Source organism: Anticarsia gemmatalis, chromosome 19 (genome assembly GCF_050436995.1).
Source record: "Anticarsia gemmatalis isolate Benzon Research Colony breed Stoneville strain chromosome 19, ilAntGemm2 primary, whole genome shotgun sequence".
Lineage (NCBI taxonomy): Eukaryota > Metazoa > Arthropoda > Insecta > Lepidoptera > Erebidae > Anticarsia > Anticarsia gemmatalis.
In genome coordinates, this window is record NC_134763.1 from 7,888,967 (window position 1) to 7,914,098 (window position 25,132).

The following is a 25,132-nucleotide window of genomic DNA, read 5'->3' on the forward strand; positions in this document are numbered from 1 at the left end:
GTTTTCGAACATATCAATTGTATATTATACCATTTCATCATCATATTTGAAATATTTATAAAATATTTCTGCAAGTTTGCTGATTTTTCTAATGTGAAAAGTGATATTTAAACTATTTCTTGTCAAATAAACGATTTCGGTGATCGTTCATTGTGTTTGATTATTTTTAACCCTATATACAACCTATAGTAATGACAAAACACACAAAAAGAAGTAAGTAAAAATAGGTGAACCTTTAGGTATATAAGAGTGACTTCAAAAATAAGTGAGTCGAATTGGTACGTACCTAATTTGTAGAAAACTTCTTTCAGTAAATACTTTCAAACGGCGGATATTAAGTACCTACATGATATTATATGCAAGATATTATAATAAAACCTCTTGAAGTTATATTTGTAACGTGTGGGACTCGAACCCATGAGCATTGGTAGCGGTCACAACATTTATCCGTCCATCACAGTACCGTTTTAAAGCATCATGCATACCGATTTAATGTTGCTTACAAGAGTAACAAAATATTTTTCAACAGGGGCAAAGTTGCAAGAGTATTGTTAAAATGTGTAGAAGTACGCCATCTATTGCATTACGCACGAACTATTGTCAATTTAGCTTGTTACAACACCTACGTTGCAAAAAGTTCCCTTAAAGTAACACAGATGGCAGGACAAACGCTAGGAGTTCTCGGCGGCTTCACAAGATGGCGCTGTACTAAAAAAACCGACGAGCATTCGTCTTTGACAGTTTCTCCATGTGGTAAACAAATGTCAAAAACGTCAAAATTATTCGTCGATTAAAGTTTAACACCAAAGTTGTTGGTTTCTATGTTCTAAATTAAATAAAAGATTAACTTGTTGTGAATTGAGTGGATTCATAGTGATTTTGTGCGTCTTAGGTTAGTCTAATTCACATCTGTGGAAGACTTCATTATGTTAAATATGATATGATTGTAAAAGTGGACCCGTAAACTTTTGAAACTGAGGGATGCATTGAAATTCCTGCAACCTGGTGCACTAGCCCGCGCAAATGAGCATAGTGCCATCAATATTGCAAATATGCAATCACTAATGGTCAGCCAGTAACCCAGTGACTGCAAAAAATTTGGTGTTCGTGACTGTTACTTTGTATCGCAAGTTTCCACTACCAGTAAACATTATCAACATAGACATTACTTGACTTTGTTACTGTGATTGTCATCTTTAATTAAAGACAGTACTGCAAGTTAGCAGTTTCCATCGAAATGGCGAAATCCAATATCGAAGAAACAATTCAGAAATACGAAAACTTCATCAACGATGTGTTAAAACAGGATCTTCATAAGCTCGAGCTTCGCTTACAGCAGGTCAACGCTGAAATATCTGACTTAATACAACAGAAACACACACTAAAGGTAGTCACAGACAAGAGCATTCACCCAGACGGATTCAAGACACAGGTTGATGTCGGATGTAATTTCTTCATGGAAGCATCAGTAGCAAATACCTCTACATTACTACTAAATATAGGTTTAAATCATTACCTAGAGTTCACTATAGATGAAGCTAATAAATACTTAGATGTAAGGATAAAAGCTTTTGAGAAGAGAGCGGAGGAATTGCACTTAAAGGCTGCGGAAACGAAGGCTCATATAAAGTTGATGCTGTTTGGTATCGGAGAACTGCAGGACAAAGTTGAATATAAGAGTTGAACGGTATTAAGCTGTGAGGTTGTAAAGAATGACTAGAGTCTAAAATCTTTGTATACATGTTCTTGAATCGCTTACTAATGTGAGCTTTGATTAGTAATTCAGTGTTTAGTCTTCGTCACTTGTATATTGTTTCAAAATTGATTGAACGTGGCAAAACATTTTGACTAATCTGGGCTTATGTGATGTTTGATTAGTAAGACAATTAGTATAAGTTAAGATATGTAACAACAATGAGCAAATAAATACTCTGGCCTATCAAATGGTTTTATTAATTTTATAACAAGTAGTCCATCTTTGAGCTGCAGTTGTAACAACTATAATGTGGTTAATTAGCAGTAAAGTCATACATATTTAAAGCCATGGTGCCATATTGCTCAAGTAATGCTGGATATGTATTGTTTTATGATAAACATTTACAATGCAAAATGATGTGTATTAATATGCAAATGTAACCCAGAAGCCTCACCACATGATTTTTAAATGAATAAAATCACATCTTTTGTCTATTACATGTTGTTTTCTTTTAACCTATTTTCTTACACATTAAGTTGGTCATATTTAGGTGTATAAATACTTAAATAATATAACTCTGTGCATGCTCACCGCTGCTGTGATTGTTGTGAAGCTGTGGTAGTGTTTGCAGTCTTGGGTTCAAATCCCAATGCAGGTCTAAAAGGTTGATACCACTAAAACCTGAATAGCTAATATGTTTGATTGTTCCTGAGTAAAGGATTTTCGTTATTCTGTAGTTTAGGTGAGTAAAGTTAGTAGTCACTATAGTCCAACTACTTAATATCTTAGCAGAGCGTCTTGTATGGTAGGTTTTGCCGCGGATGGAGGTAGGTATAGGATATATAGGTATAGGATACACAGAGTGATCGATTATTATTATTCGGATAAATCGTGCACGCCGAGGTACTAAGTTGTCGGACTATATTATGTAAGTATAGTAGGGTACTCAAATAAATTATTCACTTCAATAAGTTATGTCGCATAATTATTTTCACTCAAATCCCTAACAAAAAAAGCCTGATTAAAACAACGCATATTTACTTTCTTCCACCCAATAAAGTAAGAATTGAAGGGTTTTAATTTATTCCTTATTACTTAGGCACTTAATAGTCTAATAGAAAGTCAAGTAGCTCCTTCAGACTTAATAACTGAAGTCTTAACCCGTAATCAGCTCAAAAAGTCGCTGCCATAAGCGAATGGCGGTAAATTAGGGTTAATTTGAATATTTGATAGTCTCAAGTCTTAGGGGACGTTATTACCCATTTGGTTGGAAACTACTTGAATAAAATTAGCATTGAGATTTTATTGTTAAGACTGAATTGGTAATTAGGGCGTGGTAAGGGCAGAAGGTACTATAGTAGGTGCCTAATCTTTAAAGAGTTGAATTTGCATTTATTTTAGGATTATCGAATAATTGATTTTATAAAAACGTCAACATTTTATGGTAAGATTTAGGTTCCAGAATTATGATATGTTCTGTAACTAGCGTAGGATTAAAGTACGGTCGGCATTTTATTTTGCAAGTACTATAAAAAAAAGCGCCATCTCTTATTTATGCTATGAAACAGTATAATTTTACGAACTTAAGTTGTTAAATTACCTAACAACTATAGTAGTTATACTTCTGCCTAATAGATGTCGCTTTACACAAATGACCTATTTCAGTTCGGCTTAAAACTGATAGAGGTCGCTGTCCCGCAAGACTGTTATTAATCATTCATCGATTTATGAATAATTAATGATCACTTTCTAGATCTTTTAGCATGTCTACTGAAAAATTGATTTTATCCCTGCAGAGCCTTTAACCTGCGTTTAGTTTTAGGTACGTCAATATTATTTATTTCCTGTGATAGCATTGTAAGCTCGTTAGGATGAAATAATAATTGATTTTGTAGCACTTAATAATATTAGTAACCTAGTGAATTAGGCCTAACCCCTCCCTCATTACGGGCGGAGACCCTTGCCCAGCAGTGGGACATTAATGGGTTAAATTTATTTTTATTTTTTTATAGTGAAATTAGAAGTAGGAACATAGATTTTACTCGACATTTGTTGATTGCAACTTTACTTTTAGCTACAAGTTCCAGATTTTACTTAGCTTACAGAATATAATCACCATTCTCACTATCACGTGGTGAATTTCTAAAGGCGTAACAAAAAAACATTTGAAACTGTATAAGGAATGTCAAAATAAAATACTTACTTTTAATAAATACTTAATGCTACCCTGAAAATGTTAGGTCTATTTTACTTTGCAAATTGTATTTTTACAGCTATCTTTTCGAAATTAAATAATATTCAATCAAAAAATTGCTTTCTGGAAATGTCTATCTGGTCTAATATCTGAGTCATGACCAATACTTTTTACTAGCTGATCAGCGCAACTTCGCTTGCGTGACATAAGCGAGAATGGGTCATAATTTTCCCCGTTATTGAAACATTTTTCCTTGGTACTCCGCTCCTATTTAGCGTTATGTTATATAGCCTTTCTCAATAAACAGGCAATCCAACAGTAAAATAATTTTTCGATTCGCACCTGCAGTTCCTGAGATTAGCGCGTTCAAACAACAAACAAATAAACTACTATTTTATAATATTAGTGTAGATTAATTAAACAGTATTGTCAAGTTTAGGGAAAGGGGTTATAGGGGTGAGAGGTAGTTTGAAATAAAAGATCATGTTCAAATAAAAGCTTAGCTTTATTACTCGTTATATTCACGAAGAAACATCCCTCACCGGTATCAACAAGTCTTCATGCTGACTTCATAGTAGAGATACAATTATGTTTCACCGTACATTACAATCCATTAATTTTGATATTTTTCTTCAACAGACTTTAGAACCGCCAATTTTTTTGACCAATAAACAAACGCAATTTGCAACGAGCGCTCAGCTTTCACACCGAAACGCTCAATTTTGATACAATTTTAAATTTAAATCTTCCACAAGTATCCACTTTATGTCTAATACACCGAACAGTGGTTAGATCCTAAACATTCACGGACATAGACACACGCTCGTAAATTATAAGCATTATGACAATGTGATATTATATTAATGTATAAGTATTGTTGTAGTATTAAGAACCGTAATAATTAATGCGTAGTTAGGTTAGGTTAGTTTTGGTGACATTAGGTATGACTTGTCTGAGGCTCACAGATTACAATAGTGACCCGCTACCAGCCATTCTAACACAAATACCGAAGAATCCTTTACAATTTTTTCCACATTTTTTTTTCACCTTAAAATTGCTTTTAAATTTATCTTTTTTACATCCAGAACCATATAAACATCTTTGAGTTATTTATATATTTTTTTACCTATATAACGGGCCGGCCGCGCCGCCGCCCCTCGACTGCGCCCATCAACTTTTTATTTACAAATGGTTAATGCTCCTAAACGTTTTATACCCGACACTATTCTTAAAATTAAATACAAAAAACGCATGACATTCTAAATTTACCTAATGTCCCATTTTGTCATCGCTATAATTTATGAATTTTGACCATTACACCAACTTTAGAAATATTCAATACAAAAATACTCTTTTTGAATAAAATTTTATACACGACTCATTTATATGGTAGGCGCGAGCCGGGGGCGGGTGTGCGCCCGCCACAAAAGAAAAGCTTTGAGCCTCGTAACCTTAACATCATGAAATTTGTACTAAATATATCAAAACAAGCGGACGCGGCCACTTATACTTAGCCGAAATGCGAGGATACCGAAATGACGCCTAAACACTAGTCAAAATTTCAATTTTATTAATGAAACGTCACCTTTCGTCCGCGCCGCGAGCACAGTGGGTCGGAACTGCTCGCGGTCGGAACAAAAAGCGACGCATCACTATCAAAAATAATTTCGTATTTTTAAATTTTGTCACTAATTTTATCACTGGCGTCCGCGTCCGCTCGCTATAGTTTACAAATATATTATAAAAATGACGCCACAATAATGGACTGTGGCTCGCCAAAGTAACTAAACAAACACATCACATACGAACACACAATACTGAACAGAACGTGTATCGCTGTTACCAATGAAGACCACAAGGATATTGAAAATATTGAACTCACTACATACTGTTAGTTGAATACAGCGCGAGGAACGCCGCGTGTCCGCGCGAGTCGCGGGCGCACGCGCGGACCTCCACATGCATCAATCATTGGGCGTTCGAGCTTATCTCACTAAACATTATTGATAAGCGTCGGCAGTATTTTGTTTCAAGACATCCTAATAGTATATCCGTGCTCAATTTTTGTCATTTTTTATGAGATAATATATATATTAAGAATGATACTTATTTCCATAACTACCTAATTTTCAGCATTTTCCCTTATTGAATTTTTCACGTATAGAAAAGTTGATACAGCTATTTGGTACATCTAAATGTCCTAACCTCCAAAAAATGAAAAGCTACATACAATAGAGTCTATTACAATTTCGAAAATTTAGGAACCATAATACCCAAACGTGAAACCGAATAATTTCTACATATATTGTTTTTTTATTTATAATTAATTTTGAAAATAATTACAATATTTATTTCATTTTACATTGATAATCCAAACATTTTCGTAGACGGATTCCAAAATACTAAAAATGTAAATGAAACACTTTAGATAAGTACATTTTAGTGAAACATAAATAAACTATGATCTATACTAAAACATATGAAAACAATGAGAAATGACGCCGAGACGGGCAATTTCAATAATTCTACATACATATTATATAATACATACAAACATGAGATTTAAAGTCAACACCGAATTTTGTACTTTATCTGTGGGATAGCCCCCAACACCACTGTGGACTAAATATTTCGATGTTTCAAACTTGAGTCTTTATCATTTTTTTTCATTAAATTTAGAAAAATTGTCAACCGATAACTTACAAATAATTATCGAACATCGAATAAATTTAAATAATCGGCTCGATCGCATGTTATATCCATTGTGGTCTTGTTATATTGCACAGTGAGTCACTCAAGTATAAAATCCGGACAAAAAATTGCATTTTAATTACAAAAATGTATACATATTTCAGAGTTTTCGACCATGAAAGTATATCTTAAAACATTTAACGGCTCCAAGTATCTGCAAATTACGGCATGTCGGTTGATAACTGTTGATGGGAAACCAATACATTGCTATTGTAATATGTGTCGTGTAGCCTGCGTAACACATCTAGTAGATATGAAATAATCTATGGAGAGATCGGAATAACGAATTCATTACTTACTATACAATGAATTAATCGGTAGTTGTCAGTTTAGAGCTAACAAGTAGGCGTCGATAATACCTACATACACACTACACGCAGTACACAGTACCCAGTACACTCAGACACTGAGTAGTACAGCAGTGAGTACCTACACACGGCCTAGGTACACCGCGGGCGATCTTAACAAATCTATTGTGCTTAGGAATACGTGAATACGTTGCGATCAATTCCGTTCGTGATCAATTCAGATATCGTGCACTTCTCAGCTCTAAAACGTCAGTGCCTACGTTACGGAAGAAACAAACAACGTGTAACAAAATACAATCGTAAACGTAACATGGAACGTTGCTCGATCTGGAATAAGCCCAGCGACGACTGCGTACCCGACGTACGGCGCGAATCGTGGAAACTTAACCCGGGCTATTGCTGACAAGGGTGGCTGTGGGGGGACGGTGCGGTACAGTTGAGTACAGTGCCACACCGTCCGGGGATACAATTTAGAACTCAAAACCGGTGATCCGAACAAGGGGGAGGCTGCGTGTTAATCTATGTGTCGATGTCTCAAAAACTTCAGTATCTCTAACTCTCACCTAACCTGAGCTACAAAGCACACCAGTCGACGCCTGGTCCATCCTAAACTGAGGTACTCTTATATTATCGTAATAGTTCAAAATGGTTACAAATGAAACGATAACAAACGTGTAATATCAAATGAAATATGCTTACTTGCTTAGCTAGGGCCGGCCGACCTCCCGCGCGGTCACATACATTAAAATCAGGATGGCTTAAACATTTGTACATTCAGCAAAACAATAGATATTCCCGTTTTGTCTATTGTTTCTTAATTAATACCATTAACGCTAAGATAGTTATCGATAATCATTTCATCTGTATTAAAACTATCGGTATATGTACAAGTTGCTATACATTTCTGTACAACTATCTATCTTATCGCTTTACATCTATCTGAGAAGCAAACTTATTAGTCGATCTGTCTGTCTGTGGAACTGAGGATGTGAACGGAAAGTGTTACCGCATGGCGGGTTGGCGGCCGGCAACTACATGATATAACAAATACATCGAGAGGTGCGGCGCGGCCGCGGCTGCCTCCCGGCCGGCGAACTGCTATCAGTACTAAGTCGCCACTAGTCACAGTCTATGCTCGAGTATCGTCTCTACCGGGTACCGACGACCGGGAGGCACCGTCGAGCGCGCCGCGCTACATATATCTACGAATCAAACTAATTATTCTTCTATAGTATAATAGTAAGTGTGTGTATGTATACTGATCGTTCGATACGGGCGAACTGAGTGTTGCGCGGGCGGGCGGGCGCGGGCGCCGCGCGGCGGCCTCGGCTGGGCGGCTAGTTCTATTGAGGGCCCTTTGTATTTTAATTTCTTATTTTTTCGTAAAAAATCAACATTTTTCTGAAGGCACTTCTGTTCGGACGAGGTGGCCCAGTGCGAGTGAGTGTCTGTCGGATGCCAAATAATGTAGCTGAATTTTTTTAGACTTGGGGTAATTTTGAGGGTGCCAGATCTATTGTCGTGTGTCGCCTTCGACTATTGCTGCTGTTTGGGTGTGGTTCAAATGTCTATGAGGTTGATAGCCGCCGCAGGACGCCCGCCGGCCGAGTGTGGGCGTCACCGAGGGAAAACTCGACTCGGTCAGTCAGGAGAACTCAAAACAATGTCGTCTTCAAAATATGATTAAACGTTAGAGTAGAATGCCTTATCATTATCGGATATATGGTGTGTATTGTGTATTAATATGGTTAATATCGGAGAAAAGATATCGTGAAATACGTGAAAGGAAGGAGTGACGCCCACTACTCGCGTGTTCATAGTAAACCCGCGCAAAATTTCGGAAAATAGTATTTTATCTAACGAATAAACTTAACCCTAATCCGGGCCGGCGCGGAGCCGCCCCGGACCAACTGAACTTGCGATCCGAACTCTGCCGAAATATTGTAAATACAAATAAGGATGTTTACAGTAAACTTTACAAAGGATGTTTAACGTTTTCGAATTTTGTTGCTGCATTATAGTTATGCTATTGATAAATTCTCTGCATGAACATAAAACCGGCTATCAGTATAAAAATAATCTTTAAATTCTTTGTTTGTGGATCGAAAAATAACCCTGCTCTATTGTACTAATGACTATGGTTAACTTTAATTAATTACTCCTAAAATAAGTATGACGAGGTAAAGGTTGACAATTTCCGGCCGCGCGTGGCGTGCCTACTAACATAACAACACAAGCACTACCGGGGATCAAACTAACATAAGCATGCTCCAAACCACAAGGAAACGAAAGGACGAAAACAAAAATAAAAACAACAAAAAATCAAAACTTAAGCAGTTAATATATTAATCGTTTTTTTCCTTAAAGAATAAATCAATAAATGATTTTAAGATATACACAACTATAAAAACCATTTAAGATAATACTTAATAATAATATAATAATAATTATATATAGCGAAATATATTATGTGCAGAAATAAAATTCTAGGTGACTTAAATTTTCTCTTACTCGTATAACCTAATGAATTTCCTAGTAGAGCGCGGGCTGTGACGTGGGCACGTGGCTCGCACGTGGCGCCACGCCACTCGACGTCCAACGTACAAATTCAACATTTCTTTTAATAATTTAGTTTAACTTTTTTTATCAATAATTTTGAATCTGAAGGCCTAAATGCGAGTGTCGTAAAATTTTGGTGTGCGAAACATTCGTCCAATGATTTGTTTAACGTTTTTTTTATAATTTAATATTTTGCCGAAAAGGTGTGCGTCGCGTCGATGTGGCGCTCACTCCAGTTGCTCGAGGAAGTTGGGCGACTTGAAGTACTCGGGCACGGGGTCGTCGAGCCGCGAGATCACCTTGTAGATGGACTTCTTCCAGCTCTGCTCCGCGTCCTTGCCGCCTTGGATGGCGCGGAAGAACTCTCTCAAAGTTTGCTCCACCACATATCTGAAGTTCGGTGGCACCTGGAATATCAACGAGGAAAATGTTTAGAAACAATTCCAACTTTATATTTATTTTCAATGGAATTTTATTGTTTCTCTCATATTACGTTTCCCATTCACAGTGAGATAGGCTAACAATTTGTTTGTTACATAAGCAGATGCTTACCTCAATGTGGTTATTTCTGTTGTAATGTAGATTGAGCACCCTGTACAGCTCGGAGTCGCTGGCGACGTGAAGGTCCTCTGCCGTTTTCAGACCTTCGCTGATCGCCTGCCGAGCGTATTTCTCCATTTGGATGTAGTAGAATTCTCTGTAAAGATGAAAAATATAACATAAGAGATTGAACGAGTCGTCGCGTTGTTAGTACGAATAAAATGTTGATGGAGCTTGGTATATAACAAGCTTTATACATATCCATCTACAGCGTGACACTTCACGGCACAATGAAAATAAAAAGCCCTCGAATACCGTCGAGAGCGGGAAAGGATTTGATTAGCCATTTTCGCTCTCTCGTCGCATCGCTATCTTCGCTCCGGTTCGCTTACGAGAGCGAGTTGAACGAATCGAGAGTCTCGCGAGGCTAATTACTTACGAGTTTGCATTCAGACAAGCTAATTCGGTTTTTCACGTTCCTGCAAGTGACGAGCTAGTTGCAGGGGGTAATTTTATGAGCCTTGCCAGGGTTATGTGCCTTTGAAACTTGAACTAATTACCGTTGCAGGCCATTTTCGAAATGCTTGTATTATATATGCAACATACCGTTAAAGATGTCTTTATAAATCTTAATTGAAAAGACAAAATTTCAAACAAAGTTACGTAAGACAAAATGTCAAACAAAAGCCATTTTTTAAATGTAAATCATCCGAATGGTCCTAAGTGAAGTACAAATGTAGCAAACGGCGACACTCGTGTGTGAATGGGCGCGGATCATCTCTAAAACTCTCGTGGCAGCCCTCCCACACCGGAGGCTTCTATTATTTTTTAATTGGCACTCCGCGCGATATCGCAGCCTTACTAATTGAATAAGTAAATGAAGTGTCTAAATAATTAGATGTCTTTTTGCCAGCGCGTGAGCTAGTGTAACCCACTGTGCAGTGTGCACTTTACAACATACGGCTGTTACAACTTTATTACATATTTTTACTGATTTTTCACTGCATTTTAAAGGATTTATAAGGTTATAATAATATATCGCTAATATGTACTTCAAATATTTTCGGTATTATTATCGTATGGTTAGTAGTCAACCTAGTGTCAAAGTTGTTCAAGCCTTAAAGGAAACTTAACGACTGTTATCTTGATTAATAACTGGTATCGACTTTTTACGTGCCCTTCGAAACACGGAGACGCTCAGTTTATATACCACGATGCGGTCACCCATCTATGGAATGGCCACGCTATGCGTTGCTTATTTCGGTGGCTATGAGCGCCTCAATTTTCTGAGTAAAATTTAAGGATAAAACAACAGGAAATACCGTAAGAATTTCAGTAACCTTGGTTTTAAAATTTGTCATTTAAAATAACGTATATTACGCTTTTTTCCTCTAAGAATAGGCAGAGACCAAAGAACGCCACTTGGTACGATCCTTACAAACTTCCCTTGCCTCATTCACATCCATACATCTTGTCATACGGGACTGGTTGCTTATACTTCGCAAATAATAACTTATTTTTAAAGAAATTGAATCAATCTATACTATCTATACTAATATCTATACTAATATTATAAAGCTGAAGAGTTTGTTTGTTTGTTTGAACGCGCTAATCTCAGGAACTACTGGTCCGATTTGAAAAATTCTTTCAGTGTTAGATAGCCCATTTATCGATGAAGGCTATAGGCTATATATCACCACACTAAGACCGATAGGAGCAGAGAAGCAATAAAAAATGTTACAAAAACGGGGAAAATTTTGACCGATTCTCTCTTATGTGACGCAAGCGAAGTTGCGCGGGTCAGCTAGTGAGTAATATAAATAGTTAGTCATATCTGTTCGTCATTATTTGTCATATGATATAAGTTTCGTATTAATCGTGAATGGAACACATTTCGATATCTTGGCCATTAGAGGCATGTGGTTCAACAAGTGTTAAGTGGGTGGTATATTAATGAAATTAATATCTTTAAATGAATTATAGCAGACATTTGGATCTTATTAAACATTTTTTTTAAATGACTCATTGACATATTGGGTTTTTTATTTACAGCTGTTCTTAATTTAAAAAATAAGATGTCCATACCACTTGGCGATTGACAAGTGGCCAGGAGTTTCTTGCCAGCACTTCTCATTGGCCCTACCTTCGAACTGGCGGTAAATTCACTTTCTGTATCTATCTATCATAAGTGTCAGCATTTGACCTAAATGAATAAATGATTAGATTTTTTGTTTTTGACCAAAGACATCACGAATAAATCCATTTACTTTTTTCTTAATAACACATGACAACTATTTGAAAATCACTCCGCTCTACATTGCTTTCTCTCTTAGATTACACAGTTTAACACGCGACGTAAAAGCAGCAATGTACTCTAACCATCAATTTGACGCACACTAGTTGTCAAATGAGATTTTTTTATGTTTTTTCTTTAGTATGTCATTGTAGTGTCATGTATCGATAAGGATCACCGCACACGTGACGTATGCGGTGAACGCTCTGACAGTTTTGCTATGCCAATAGTATGCGGGCTAACTATTGCAAAAAGAAAAAGTGTGTGAGAGATACGAATAGGTACCTGTATGTAAGAATAACTATAGACTAGGTTATTATGTTAGTACCTAATATTGGGTCGGGGAAATAGTCTTTTCGCATCATAGTATGTATGAACTTGTAATAAAAGCTTTTCTCTACGCAAAAAAGCTCGATATTTGGGTACCTCACGAGCTCACTGAAAGAAACCTAATGAACCGTGTACCTACTCATTTGTGATTTTTGAAGCCAAAGAGATTTTATTACAAATTCATACATACTATAATGCGAAAAGACTTTTTCCCCGACCTAATACAAAGTTCTATACTTATTGTGTAGGAAAATAGGTTATTAACCATCTTATGTGTAGACTAAAGAAGGCTATCATATAGTTGACAACCATTTGAAAGCCACTATGCTGTTCATCGTTTTCTCTAGGTTACAATGATTAACGCGTTAGGTCAAAGCAGCAATGTACTGAATAGTGATCTTCAATTTGATGTACACTAGTTGTTAACTGGGATGCGAGGTAAGCCCGTTGACCTGGTCTAACTCAACTGTTAGTAACCTTTGTAGTAAAAATTACCACGTTTAAACAGACTTGCCGCCAAAACCAAGGTATCGTTATAACTTTCTCAATACAACAATACATTTCTTAAGAAACCAGTACAAAACTAGAATTAAAAAAAAACCGTTACGTGAGAATCAGCTGTTGTATTATTCACACAAGTCACCCTTGTAAAGAATTTGGCAATATATCACAAGCGGATATCGATTCTATTCCTCAAAAGATAAGGTACAAAACCTGTTAAATTATTCTGAATTACAATAGTCGAAATTTAAAACAGGTAAAAGCTCTTGTTATTGCAAATGTAACCTTAGACCCATGAGATAAGGTTTATTTTTAAATGCTGTTTACTATTATTATTTTCTTAAGATTTCGCATCTTGCGATTACCTGGAGCCCAACGTCTTATTTTTTTTTGCAACTATTTAAAATTCGAACGACTGAAGATGCCAGCCAGGAATATAAAACATTGAGAAACTTTGACAAGAAATTGTCTACATTATATTTAAATTAAGAATGCAATTTAAAAATAAAGATGAATGCAGAAACGCAATTTGTAAATTGTAAAATTATTTCAATTTAAATGTGCTTTAATCAAAGAGTTATCCCGTATTATAGAATTCCTTTTGCATCGTAACATAATGTACCTATTGTTAAGCTAAATATAACGATATCGTCGAGGTTAAATGTTTCTAGATTAAAGCTAAACGTTATAATCCTAATGAAGCAGGTGACGGGAAAATAATTATTGCGATTATTTTCCGCAATGTATCAGTTAATGTACAACGTTAAGGCAATCGTTGACAGATATTGTTGAACGAATATCTTGAACCCCTCAAGAAAGATTTGATTCCCGTGTGAAAGTTATAAACGAAATCTACCACAGATCTTAGTTCGAATAGAAAGGGCGGTTTTTTTTGCGTCGAAAGTGTTTGTTTGTTCTATTGCTTGGCACTATAATATAAATAGATATTTGGTATAATATAGTAAAATAACGAATTTGTGATATAGGAAAAAGTGGTACAATATGTAACATTTCGATAAAATTGGAAAAGGAAATATCCTTATTCTTATTTTAGTTGTGTAGTTACAATTATTTTATAGCTCGTTATTCATTGTAGCTACGGAAATGGGAATCGTGTCGATAAGTTGCGGTTTTCTTAGGCATTCGTTATAGTTTACTTAACATGCAACAAGATATGTCGAGGAAATCCCGCATTGTTTTAGAAATATGTGCTTATCCTTAACGAAACCGCGGGATCTTGCACTTAGGTACTAACACACATACATTTTGGTTTAAAAATTCTCGTGTGAATATTATTTTTTTTGGATTTTTCCCAAAGGGTGCGTTTAAATGCCACGTCTTGAACTGTTAAAGTCCTTCCAAGGCTAAGACGGAGCCGGGGTCACCCCATTGTATATTTTTTTCTGGTTTCTTTTCATCCCTTCTCATTGTTACGTGGGGCAAATGCGTGGATTTTTTTGTTGACTGTAAGTCGAATTGTTGCTCCGGTCTTTGAGGATATCTTGAAAGTAACCGTTGGGATATCGCGCTTTTGTCAGCCATTTTTTTATTGTCGTAAATTTTAAGCGTGGCTTTTTACTGATAGTAGTTTTAAACGTTATTTTAATAAATGAAAGCATTTCTTAAATATCAATGTACCTACTTAATTCTAGCTTCTATCGTAAACTAAGCAAAATATGATTATGGTATTAGTTACGAGAGTTAGATATTTATAGAACCATAGTGTGTGGTATTGTAGCTTTAAAACTTCTTAACCTTAAACAACAATAAACAGCCTTTTCTAACTCAAACATTATTTACCAAAAATTAAAACAAAAAACAACACCTCTTTTCAAAGATATTTAGGTAAAAAACAGCGATTAAAGAAACATCAGCATGTTGATTAGCAAAACATTCAAATATGTAGGGCAGAGAGTCGATGGCGATCTTAATTTCCATAGCTTACGGTGTCGCGCCGTGATGCGGGCGACATACCGCTAACTGGGGGTAAGAACCTCATTACTTTGACTTTTTAATAATTATATTATTATATATCTTGTTTTTATACTTTATACTTTAGTATAAATAATAATCTAGAAGATCTAGGTGGAAATTATTAAACAATTAATAATTCTTGTGTCGTTTATTTTGTTTGGTCTTTGTAATAATAGTAATATAGAGGTCTTAGAATTAATTGTTAGTTTGAAGAAATATGTTATTTGAATCCATCGTGTATATACTTACAAGATGTTTTTCAAAGTCTCTGACACATAATAGACCAATAATATTATATATGCGCAATATAATTCTCTTAATAAATAAATTTCCTTTGTTTAAACTTACAAGGAATGTCGATAATATCCACATTTAGGTACTTCTGTTATTAAAATGTAATATTTTCCTCATAATGATATAGTTTATACAAGATTATTGAACATTTAAATTAGGTAACCACTTAGGTATTTTGTACATTTGACGGTTAATTATTTTTGTGTTGACGTCGTTAACTGAATAATTATATTATTCAATATCTTAATTATTTATTTCAATAGATATTTCATTTACTAACAATACTGACTAAATAATAAAACAGAGATACAGAGCTGTATGTACTACTTCGCTTTCATTATAGACATAACTCTCGTATAAAAACCAATCAATTGTTCTCAAAACAGTTTAAAACTTTTCTCTCTTTACCATAAACCCAAAACTCCGGCATGAATGGCCGTCAAAAAAGCTCATTAAAAACTGCACGCATCCAAAAAAATAGTTTCCAGACATTTTCCCAACGACTGCAGAAAACATACTCATTTCGATCGTTTCCAAATACAATAGTTATTAAAACCTGATGCCCGTAGGTACTTAGTACAGATCAGGTACTCTCTATACATACTTGGCTCTGTGTACTTACGCGTTTGTATACAAGTCTGTGTGCATGTGTGGGTGTGTTAGGTTTGCGTGTGTGTGTGAGTGGACGGCGTCCAGGTTTCGAGGAGCACGGGAGAATGAGCCGACAGACTGCATTTTACAGAGCACTTCGATTATAGAGACGGCACTTTTTGTAGAAAAATATTGTGCCGTTAACAATCAGTGGCGCTTTTTTGTTGTGTTTTGCTTGTGTGTGTGCTGTAATTATGTACGTTGCTTTAGTTAAATACGAAGGTAATGGTATAGGCAACTATGGGGCTTAGATTTTTTATGTAACTTACTATTCAAATTCAAATAAAAGGCCAAAGAAAGATCTATCAAAAATACTTTGATGACGAAATTACGACGAAACTGTGCTAAAGAACTTATCAACACAAACATCAAGTTAAAATGAAATTCGTAATGATCAAACCTAAAAGCGCCAATCAGTTCCGACACTAATTAAAGAGCCTATTTAAAACGACGCATCTGCATTTTGCATACTCTATGGAAAAAAGTTGGTCGGCATCGCACACATGCATAGCACACACACACATACAAGTAAAAGCGAGTAAACTAATACCGGGCCGGATTAATGCTTCAGTTAGTGAAAAAACTTTTTTTCAGACTGCGCCGTCCGGCACAGGGCCGCACTCGGACCGGGAAATTATCACACAATGAGTTTTAGTTGATAGTTGTTGAGACAAAGTTTACGTTGTTGATTTGTTGACGTGATTCGTGTTTCGGATGTCATAAGTTACTGAATTTACTATAACGCTTTGTTATTAGTTATGCGTAGTAAATAAATAGGTATATAACGCTGATAAACAGAGTATGTGTGACACTTTAGACGCAATATTGTTGTTTACGATAATTATAGAGAATAATGTCTGTCGTGCTACTTACTGTTACAGTACGCGAGTATTTTTCATTCTGGACAAGTCGCGTCGTATGCGGGCCGCAGACGATTATCTGAGTTTTGTAAGCGGGCAACTTTCTCGCGAAAGTACATGTTATCTCTCATTACTTACGGAAAATAATGTGCCACTAATGAACTTTATAAGTGAGGAAAATATAATCGGAAACGTTTAACAAATAATTACCTGTCGTATCTACATTTAAATAATTATCAATTTATCTGGTGTTTGAATTACATTATAGATTTTCAGTTAGATCATTATTAAAAACATGTTTTTTCCTGTAGAATGCTTTCAGGAAACGTGTACAGCGAAAAATTAACACAACAGTTTATCAACGATTATAATTATTTATCATTGTTACATTGAAATGATGTGTCGATTTAATAATAGGTAATTGGTGGGTGGAATGCATCCCTGTGGCCGACTCCCTCGCTCGCTGACCCGTCTGTCTTGTACCCTAGGCTTCAAAAGTTCAGCTCATTTGAGAGCTCGCCGAGATTTTATTACCCCAACTACTCAGTTCACTCCGGTATTAAATTTTTTTCGAAAAAAAAAGGGTTAAACGTACGCGTAGCCTTTTAAGGGCCACATAAAGCTGACCATTCACGGTTACTTGATCGTTGAATTAGTTCGTTAATTACTACGGAGACAGTTTCAAAACTGTTTTTTTTTCAATATTAAGCTTCGTTTGTGAATGTTAGGCTTTATGTCGGGAGTTTTTTTTTTAAAAATCGATTCTTTAAGTTATGAAGTCTTTTGTCTGTGTGATACGGAACGCTGAATGTTATTTCATAAACACTGGCGCGATATTAATATGGCGGGTGTGTCTAATGATAATTACTTTAATGCGACTAGATATAAAGTTGCTTGCGTCGTTCTACTTAAGTTATTTCCCCAGGGCGGGTGATATTGCCACTCGTCAAGATTTTACTCCGGTATTAACGTGGTGTCAATAGAGATCTTTAGTATTTCATATTGTAAGTAGCTGCTTCAAATTCGGCTAACTTAAGCTTAGATCTAGAACCTCTTAACGTGGTAATTATTTGGCAGTTTGTGTAATACCAGCATCTCCGAATTTTAAATTAGAGTAGAACAAAACTAGAGTTAATTGTCTATATTAAAATAGACGTGACATTTTTTGTTAAGAAATCGTTAACGATCCAAAATATGTTGTAGAAATGAATACTATATTATAGGAAACTACATATCTAATTTAGTTAGTAACTTAAGAAACATAATTTTCCTTTCAAATACAAAACACTCGAACTATTTGTCACAATAAAAAACAAACTATAACATCATCGTAAAAAATAAGGGTAAGTCTGCACCTTAATTAATTACGTCTTAGGGCGCGTCGCGACGACTTGTCGCACTTTCCTAATTTCCCATGTGAATAACGCCTACCATACATTTTTTGCTTTCCAATGCGCGCTCCTTACACCTTAACATAAGTTTTCATAAATCAAAAAAGTTAATGAAACGAAATATATGTATATTCTCGTTATTTTTCAGTCGTATTATTCTAGACGCAGTTATGATTATTTCAAGGTTTCATACAATTTATTAATTAGTTTGTTTTCAACGTCTTTGTGTAATTGCGTTGTTTTTCAGGCTTCGCTGATAACTTGTGAAGAATATGAGTATTTATAGACTTGTAATAAATTGATATTAATGTTGAACTAGTTCTCGCAAGTAGTTATAAAGTCCTTGATGAAAGATGGGCAAATAACCTCCGCGAAATATATTTAATTTCTACATTCCAAGACATGGCAATGTGTCGATTAAAATAGAGAAAATAAGCAGGCAACGCAGCAGTAATATGTTAGCTATAATCACTATTTTTCAGTTCAGGAATATTTTGATTCGTTTGGTAAATTGTCATATAATAAATATTATTTCCTATAATCAACTGTTTACCTCCATAAAGGTAAAATGTTATCAGATCAAAAATATCTAATTATAATTATTTTTGAACAAAATCATTTAGCACTCATAATCTATTTAATGATAATATTTCCCTGTCATATTGTGGTTATAAAAGGATACAGATCTATATCGACATTAGTGTCAATTATTGAATATAATTGATAATATCCTAATAATTAGTTAAATGTTGATTTTATATGCATACGTGATTTTTCCTTTATTATTGTGGAGTCATATCTAAAGGTATTACCGCTGGGGTTTTTCATTATCAATAATGCACAAACGATGGGACATTCCTGTAATGCTTAAGTATAGTTTTCATAATGAGGTATTATAATATTATCCTTAATTTAATTACAACGCACAAGATAATGTAACGTGCAGTTTATGATTATCAATATATATGTATATAAAACTCTTAAAAGGAAAGGAAGTTTGTAAGGATCGTACCAAGTGGTTTGATTTGGTCTCTGCCTACCCCTATGGGAAGAAGGCGTGAAGGGTGAAATTCTGCGTGGGCAAAGCAGCAGGCGAAAAGCTAGTCGTTTTATTTGTATTTGATCCCTGTTTCTATTATTGTGCTCTATACCATTTGATTGAATATAAAACTTTTATTAAAAGAAAATAAGAATCATTTCACTGCAAGATGAACTCATTAGCCTAAGTCCAGTTTATAAAGACCTCTCGATACTGAATAAAACAATCGAATGTTATCAATATAACGAAGTGCCACGGACACACAAACACTGGTCGGTAAAACTAAAAAATATATCAATTGTGTAAGTCGAAACGTCCTTATACATTAAACGAGAGCAACGTCGATATCGCTGAATAAAAATAATATCCCTAAAAAGTATCAATATTTTACGAAATTAATAAACATTTTCAGTTATTACTAACTAAAAAGTGAACTATAAAATGTAGTTTTAAATTACGTTTTCTTTATAACTGCGCAAAATATTAATTCGACGACAAAATATCCATTTATGACAATCATGGCTGCGCTAGTCGCCTTGTTGTGTCAGATAAGAACGAACTGGACTTCCGTTGCTACCGATAATGGCCACGAGTACCTAAGGATACAATAAGGACAAAACAATGTTACAGACATTCATGTTCTAAGGAATATTGTAATCATAAAACGAACAAAAAGATTATTGTGCTAATTTTTCTCGTGAAATACAGCCCTGCCTCTATGTCATTTTAAATTTGAATTTGGGATTCCATATTTCGTTTGAATTTGCTTCGAAAATTTCAAATATAGAATTTATCAAATTCATTTCTCTGTTCTGTATACAGCGTGTTACAAACTATTTAAATAGAATTTTTTTAATCGTAAATTATTTTTAACTCATATCATGGCCTCGTAAAAAATCGCGTGACTTTCCCGCCCAAACCCCATGTCATTATGCCTGTAAGGTGTAGAGGCTAATGAAAGACGCGCCCGCTCCTTCGAGACCAAGCAAGGCGTGGGCGACCTCGCATGACAAACCACTAGTTATACTTAGATAACGAATATTCATGTGTTTTTACATACCTACGACTTTAATATTCAACTAAAGTATTCTAGTACCTACCTAGTTTTATGTGTGAAACAGGAAAAAATTAGGCCTTTGTGGTTGAATTTTCACTTACGTAATATCTTCAATAACTAGTGTAATACACTCGCGTTATTAGCCCACTCAAGGGTGGAGTAATTAAAAAGCTAATGCCCCATCGAAGACAAGATAAGGTCGGTTGTCGGAAGAAACCGGCACTTTTCTAATTACTCTCTCATTAGCTGATGGATGGTATATGGTGTGTTACATCGGCCGTTTGCTTGTGTTTGCGGTTATGCGGTGCGCCTTCTGACTTCTGAGCCAATTCAAAACTAGGTCTATATTATACCTATATGATAGGAAAAGAATCAACCTGTATACTGTTGAACCAGCTGGTTTGCAACTATTGGAATTCAAATTCACTTTTCAATACATTGCTGCTTTGACGTAAGGTGTTAATCACTATATTCTAATGGATAAAACAATGTACGGCATAGTGGCTTTTAAATCGTTGTCAACAGAGATCAGTGATAGCTCTACAGATGAAAAGTCAATATTGTAATTTAAAAAAGAAAATTGCATGTGTTCCAAATTTGAATAGATAATATGGGGCTATGTGCATAAGCCCCTGTTACACGACTCGCTCCTTGATCGCGGCGATAAGTAAGACCGCGCCTTCGCGTGTTTTAATTATATTATTAACGACGATGGCCGGTGAAAGGCTAATATTTTATAATGGCCAACGTATCGCAATGATATGTAAATATAACGGCGCACCCTCTACACCTATTACGTACATCGTTGCGTGCGTGTGAACTTTAATTCGGAAGTAAAGACACGTTAGCGAGAATTTAGTACTAAGGCGTGACGGTCTCTTTCGGCCGCGTATGGGGCTTTGACGAATTCTTATGCTAAATAAACTCGCGTACTAATGGGATTGGTGGAGTGGCCGGGCGCTCCTAGCGACAGTTTCTACACAAGTGAAAACTTGTGACGTGTAATTAGCAGGTTTTTGAAGGAAAACTACTCATAAGCTTCCTCGAAAGGGTCGTATTAATTACTGGAGGTGCTCGTATGAGCGTGGCGCGATATAAATGGCCGGCCACTTGGCGCCCTAGCCTCGCCGGGCCTTATTAAAAATGTTAACACGTAAATTAGACTCCACACGGGCGCAGTGTATTAGCCAACCAATTAAATTTTACAGTTTCCGTACACAATGCGGCGCGGGCGCGGGCAGGGAGCGGGCAGGGAGCGGGCCGGGAGCGGGCAGGGAGCGAGACGACTGCGCGCCGGGGGACGAACACCTGACACTAACTACGACTTGTCTATACACTCTTATATGAAACTTCGACACTTCAGCGCTACTGTTCACTGTATTTCTTTTTCCTTTACACTTTGATAACGTTTCAAGTATGTCAAAGCGAATAAAATGGTTATCCAATAAAATTGTACACTTAAGTTTTTAATTACAACATTAAATATTGAACTAAATATATACGGGCTGGCAGTTAACACGGTAAGTTAAAAAGGCATGTGGAAATTGCGACGTAAGGCTGGCAACATTTCCGTATCCCGAGTGTAAGAGTCCTTACAGATGAGAGATTTAAATCTCAGTATAAATATTTCAGTGCCGATAATCGCTGGGAAATGTTTCGCTTGTTGATTGTGTTTATTTCATGTACGAATTAAGGTTAATAATATTACGAATTATTTTATCTTAATTATTTTACGCAGTAACTCATTTTCATACCTTCAATATTGCGACCACAAAATTCTCAATGTACGTAAGTATTAATACTTACTTAAGTTATAATTACCACGGGTGGCGCGGGGTGAGTACACACAGTAATGTACAGCGCACAGTAACATACATCGCGGGGTGCACACTGCACAGTAGCAGCAGGCGCGACTAGGCTCGTGTGTAAACGGTTAAAAGGTTTTTACCTCGGCTGGTCTAAGTGCACACCCTCATGCGACTAGTTGGATGTGTAAAAAGATTAATTGGAGTGTTGCCCGTGTTTCTAACAATTTACGACGCCTTCTCTGGCCGGGCCGGCCGCAGACCACTTCTGCGCAACTTAATTAAGCGAAATAACTTAAACGAGTCACCGTTGCTAATTAGTGCTATCGTCGCGCCCGCAACGGCTAATTCTACGAGTGACTCTTTGTTTGCGAGCCCGCTCACTTCTTTGAGTTCGCGCGCCAAAAGAATTTGTCTTTGCATCGACTTTGAGTAAAGGATGTTTGTTTTGCCCCCCGGGAGAGTTTCTGTGAAGACTTTTGTGTTTGTTTGAACTTTTGCGGCGCATTCAATGAGATGAAGACGTAAACATAGCCACTGGACGCGTTTAGAAAACTTGATATATTGTTGTCGGCTCTTTTAATTATAATTAACCGCCGCCTTTTGGTTTTAAATGAATAATTTAGCGTTCGTAAATGCTGAGTTTTTGAGCTTTAAAGCGTTCTTGAGCGTGAGGGCGGTTTGGTCTAATTTTAATGTGGAGTTTGAATAATAATGAAGTAAGTAGAATATGGTAAGTAATTCACTTGAGCCGGTAAACTGGCGTAACATTGGCGTGTTGGCGCTAGAGGTTAAAGAAAACAAGTTTAAAGGCGGTTCAGACACGAGGCGTGTAAAAGACACAAGGAGAGCTCTCGGCAGCTAGAGCCCTCGAGGTGTCCTACACGTCAACAAGTGGCCGGTCGTGTGTCCCGGCTTTACGTCTTCGAATTTCCAACACTAGCATTGACAGTTTGAATTAGATCTTAGTTCAAATACACAAACAATAATTGACGTGACTCAATTTTATACCTATCGCCAGTATTTTCTAATTAATTCAGTTTTATCAATATAAATGTATTAGAAAAAAGTCGATTGAACGACAGATTAGTAAAACAATGCTATCAAAACGTAATAATGAGCTAAGTTCGTATTAAATCTCATTAGAACTGTTTTCACAATTACAAATTGCTTGTTGCAATGGGTCACTGATTGTGTTTAATTAAAAAAAGCTCGCTCTAATCAATGTAAAGTTAAAGTCAACGATAGCCTTTCATACTCAGATAAATTTAATGATGTTAAATCCGATAAAAATAATAATATTGTTTTAATTATAGATAAATGAAAGTTTTGATAAGAATATAATAATTTGGTTTGACGACAATCATACGGAGCTAAACTAACTTGAACGTGTAATACGCAAACTACAGTTTGAATTTAGAACACGACATTTTTTTTAAGTTCGATTTTGGAATCTTTTATTTTTCTATGCCTGTAAGTTTTCTGAGGTAAATTTAGCCGTAGTTTATCTATTCAATAGCGTTTAAACTCATATAAAAAACGCTATTCATTAGATAAACTACCTCTAAATGTACTAAAGGGGGTAAGTAAGTCTATAAGAGTGACCATTACTTGGAATGAATCGAAGATAGTCACAAATGACCGATTGTCCTCACAATGACAACTCAAGCCAGTTTTAAACTTATTCCGATCGATTTCCCTTTAAAAAGGCATTTGTCGGACACCTTAGTAATTGCCTTTCGTGTAGAACTACCCCTCACCCTTTCAGTCCTTTCAGAGATGTTTATCGCGAAGGAAATGGCCGTTTTCCGTTGTCCACAATGCAACCATTAAGGGGACAATGCTAATGGACAAAGTTGTACTAAGTCGTGGAAAGAAGAGTCCCAACGTGTTTTGATTTTACAGATTATTTCTACGTTTGTGGTTGAAGGTATAAACTTATTTTTTTGAAAATTATTTTTGAGCAAATTTTAGTAAGAAGCTTTTTAATGGTTTGCTCTTCATTATTTGATTGTTAATTAGTCCGATGTCAAAAAAAAAAATCATATCATCATAAAATTGAAGTCTTAAGTCGAAAAATAAATCAATTGGGTTTTAAATTTTCAATAATTTTCCAATTTTTCAGTAAAAGCTTTCAGCTTTTTTCAGTAAAACAACTTACAAAAAAGTTTCCGTTACAAGTGTGTTGTTCAAACATGTTTTATCAAAGCTTTCACTCAGTCGCGTTTATCTACTTAGATAATGATAATACAAGCTTGAGATAGCAATATAAAGGTTTTATATGAAAGTCGATATATCAACATCGCTCAAGTGTTTGCACACATCGCGACAACCATGGCCGTATTCTGCGAACGAACTAACACCGACAGTAAAACGATATGATTGCGATATGAAAACGGGACATTTAATTATAATAAGTTCAGTAAGGTGTTCCTCTTTTTAATTTCTTTGAGATTCTACGATTGAGTAATGCCAAAATATTCCTAATTTTAAAAATGCAAAAGTTTGTGTCGATGGATGTGGGTTTCACGCAATATTGCTATAATATAACGACAAAATAACAGATTTTTATGAAATTTGGTAGACATAAAATAAAACCTAGAGTACCTATCACATAAGTCTTATTTACTTCAACGAAGACGCAAGCAGAAACAATTGTAACAAAAAGCCCACGCAGTTTTATCGGTTAGTGACTAAACTAGGTCTTTGTAACTTACGTGTGCCAAATAGTAGTAAAATCAATAGATAAGTAATGGTATCAGAATAATCAGCTAGCGTAAAAGAAGGGGGAAGGTGTTTATCATAGAAGCACGAGGCTTATGGCAGGTGCCTCTTATCAATGGACTTAGATAACGCGAAAAATTAGTCGAGTAGAAATCAATACTGGGG

General features: G+C 35.8%; 2 protein-coding genes across 2 annotated transcripts in view; one reads left to right on the forward strand and one right to left on the reverse strand.

Annotated features, from left to right (window-relative positions):
* Positions 1-745: 745 nt before the first annotated feature.
* On the forward strand, positions 746-2,193 carry Uxt (Uxt prefoldin-like subunit). Its single transcript, XM_076126638.1, has one exon. The coding sequence runs from the start codon at positions 1,238-1,240 to the stop codon at positions 1,682-1,684; it is 447 nt and encodes a 148-aa protein (XP_075982753.1). The 5' UTR covers positions 746-1,237; the 3' UTR covers positions 1,685-2,193.
* A 2,183-nt stretch (positions 2,194-4,376) lies between these two features.
* The window catches only part of LOC142981094 (homeobox protein prospero-like), a 103,581-nt gene continuing 82,825 nt past the window's right edge, over positions 4,377-25,132 (reverse strand). The window contains exons 6-7 of the mRNA XM_076126777.1: positions 10,061-10,205; positions 4,377-9,915 (exon numbers count right to left, since the gene is read on the reverse strand). Of these exons, the coding sequence (XP_075982892.1) occupies positions 9,736-9,915; positions 10,061-10,205 (325 nt within the window). The 3' untranslated portion in view covers positions 4,377-9,735. The remainder of the gene's footprint in view (positions 9,916-10,060; positions 10,206-25,132) is intronic.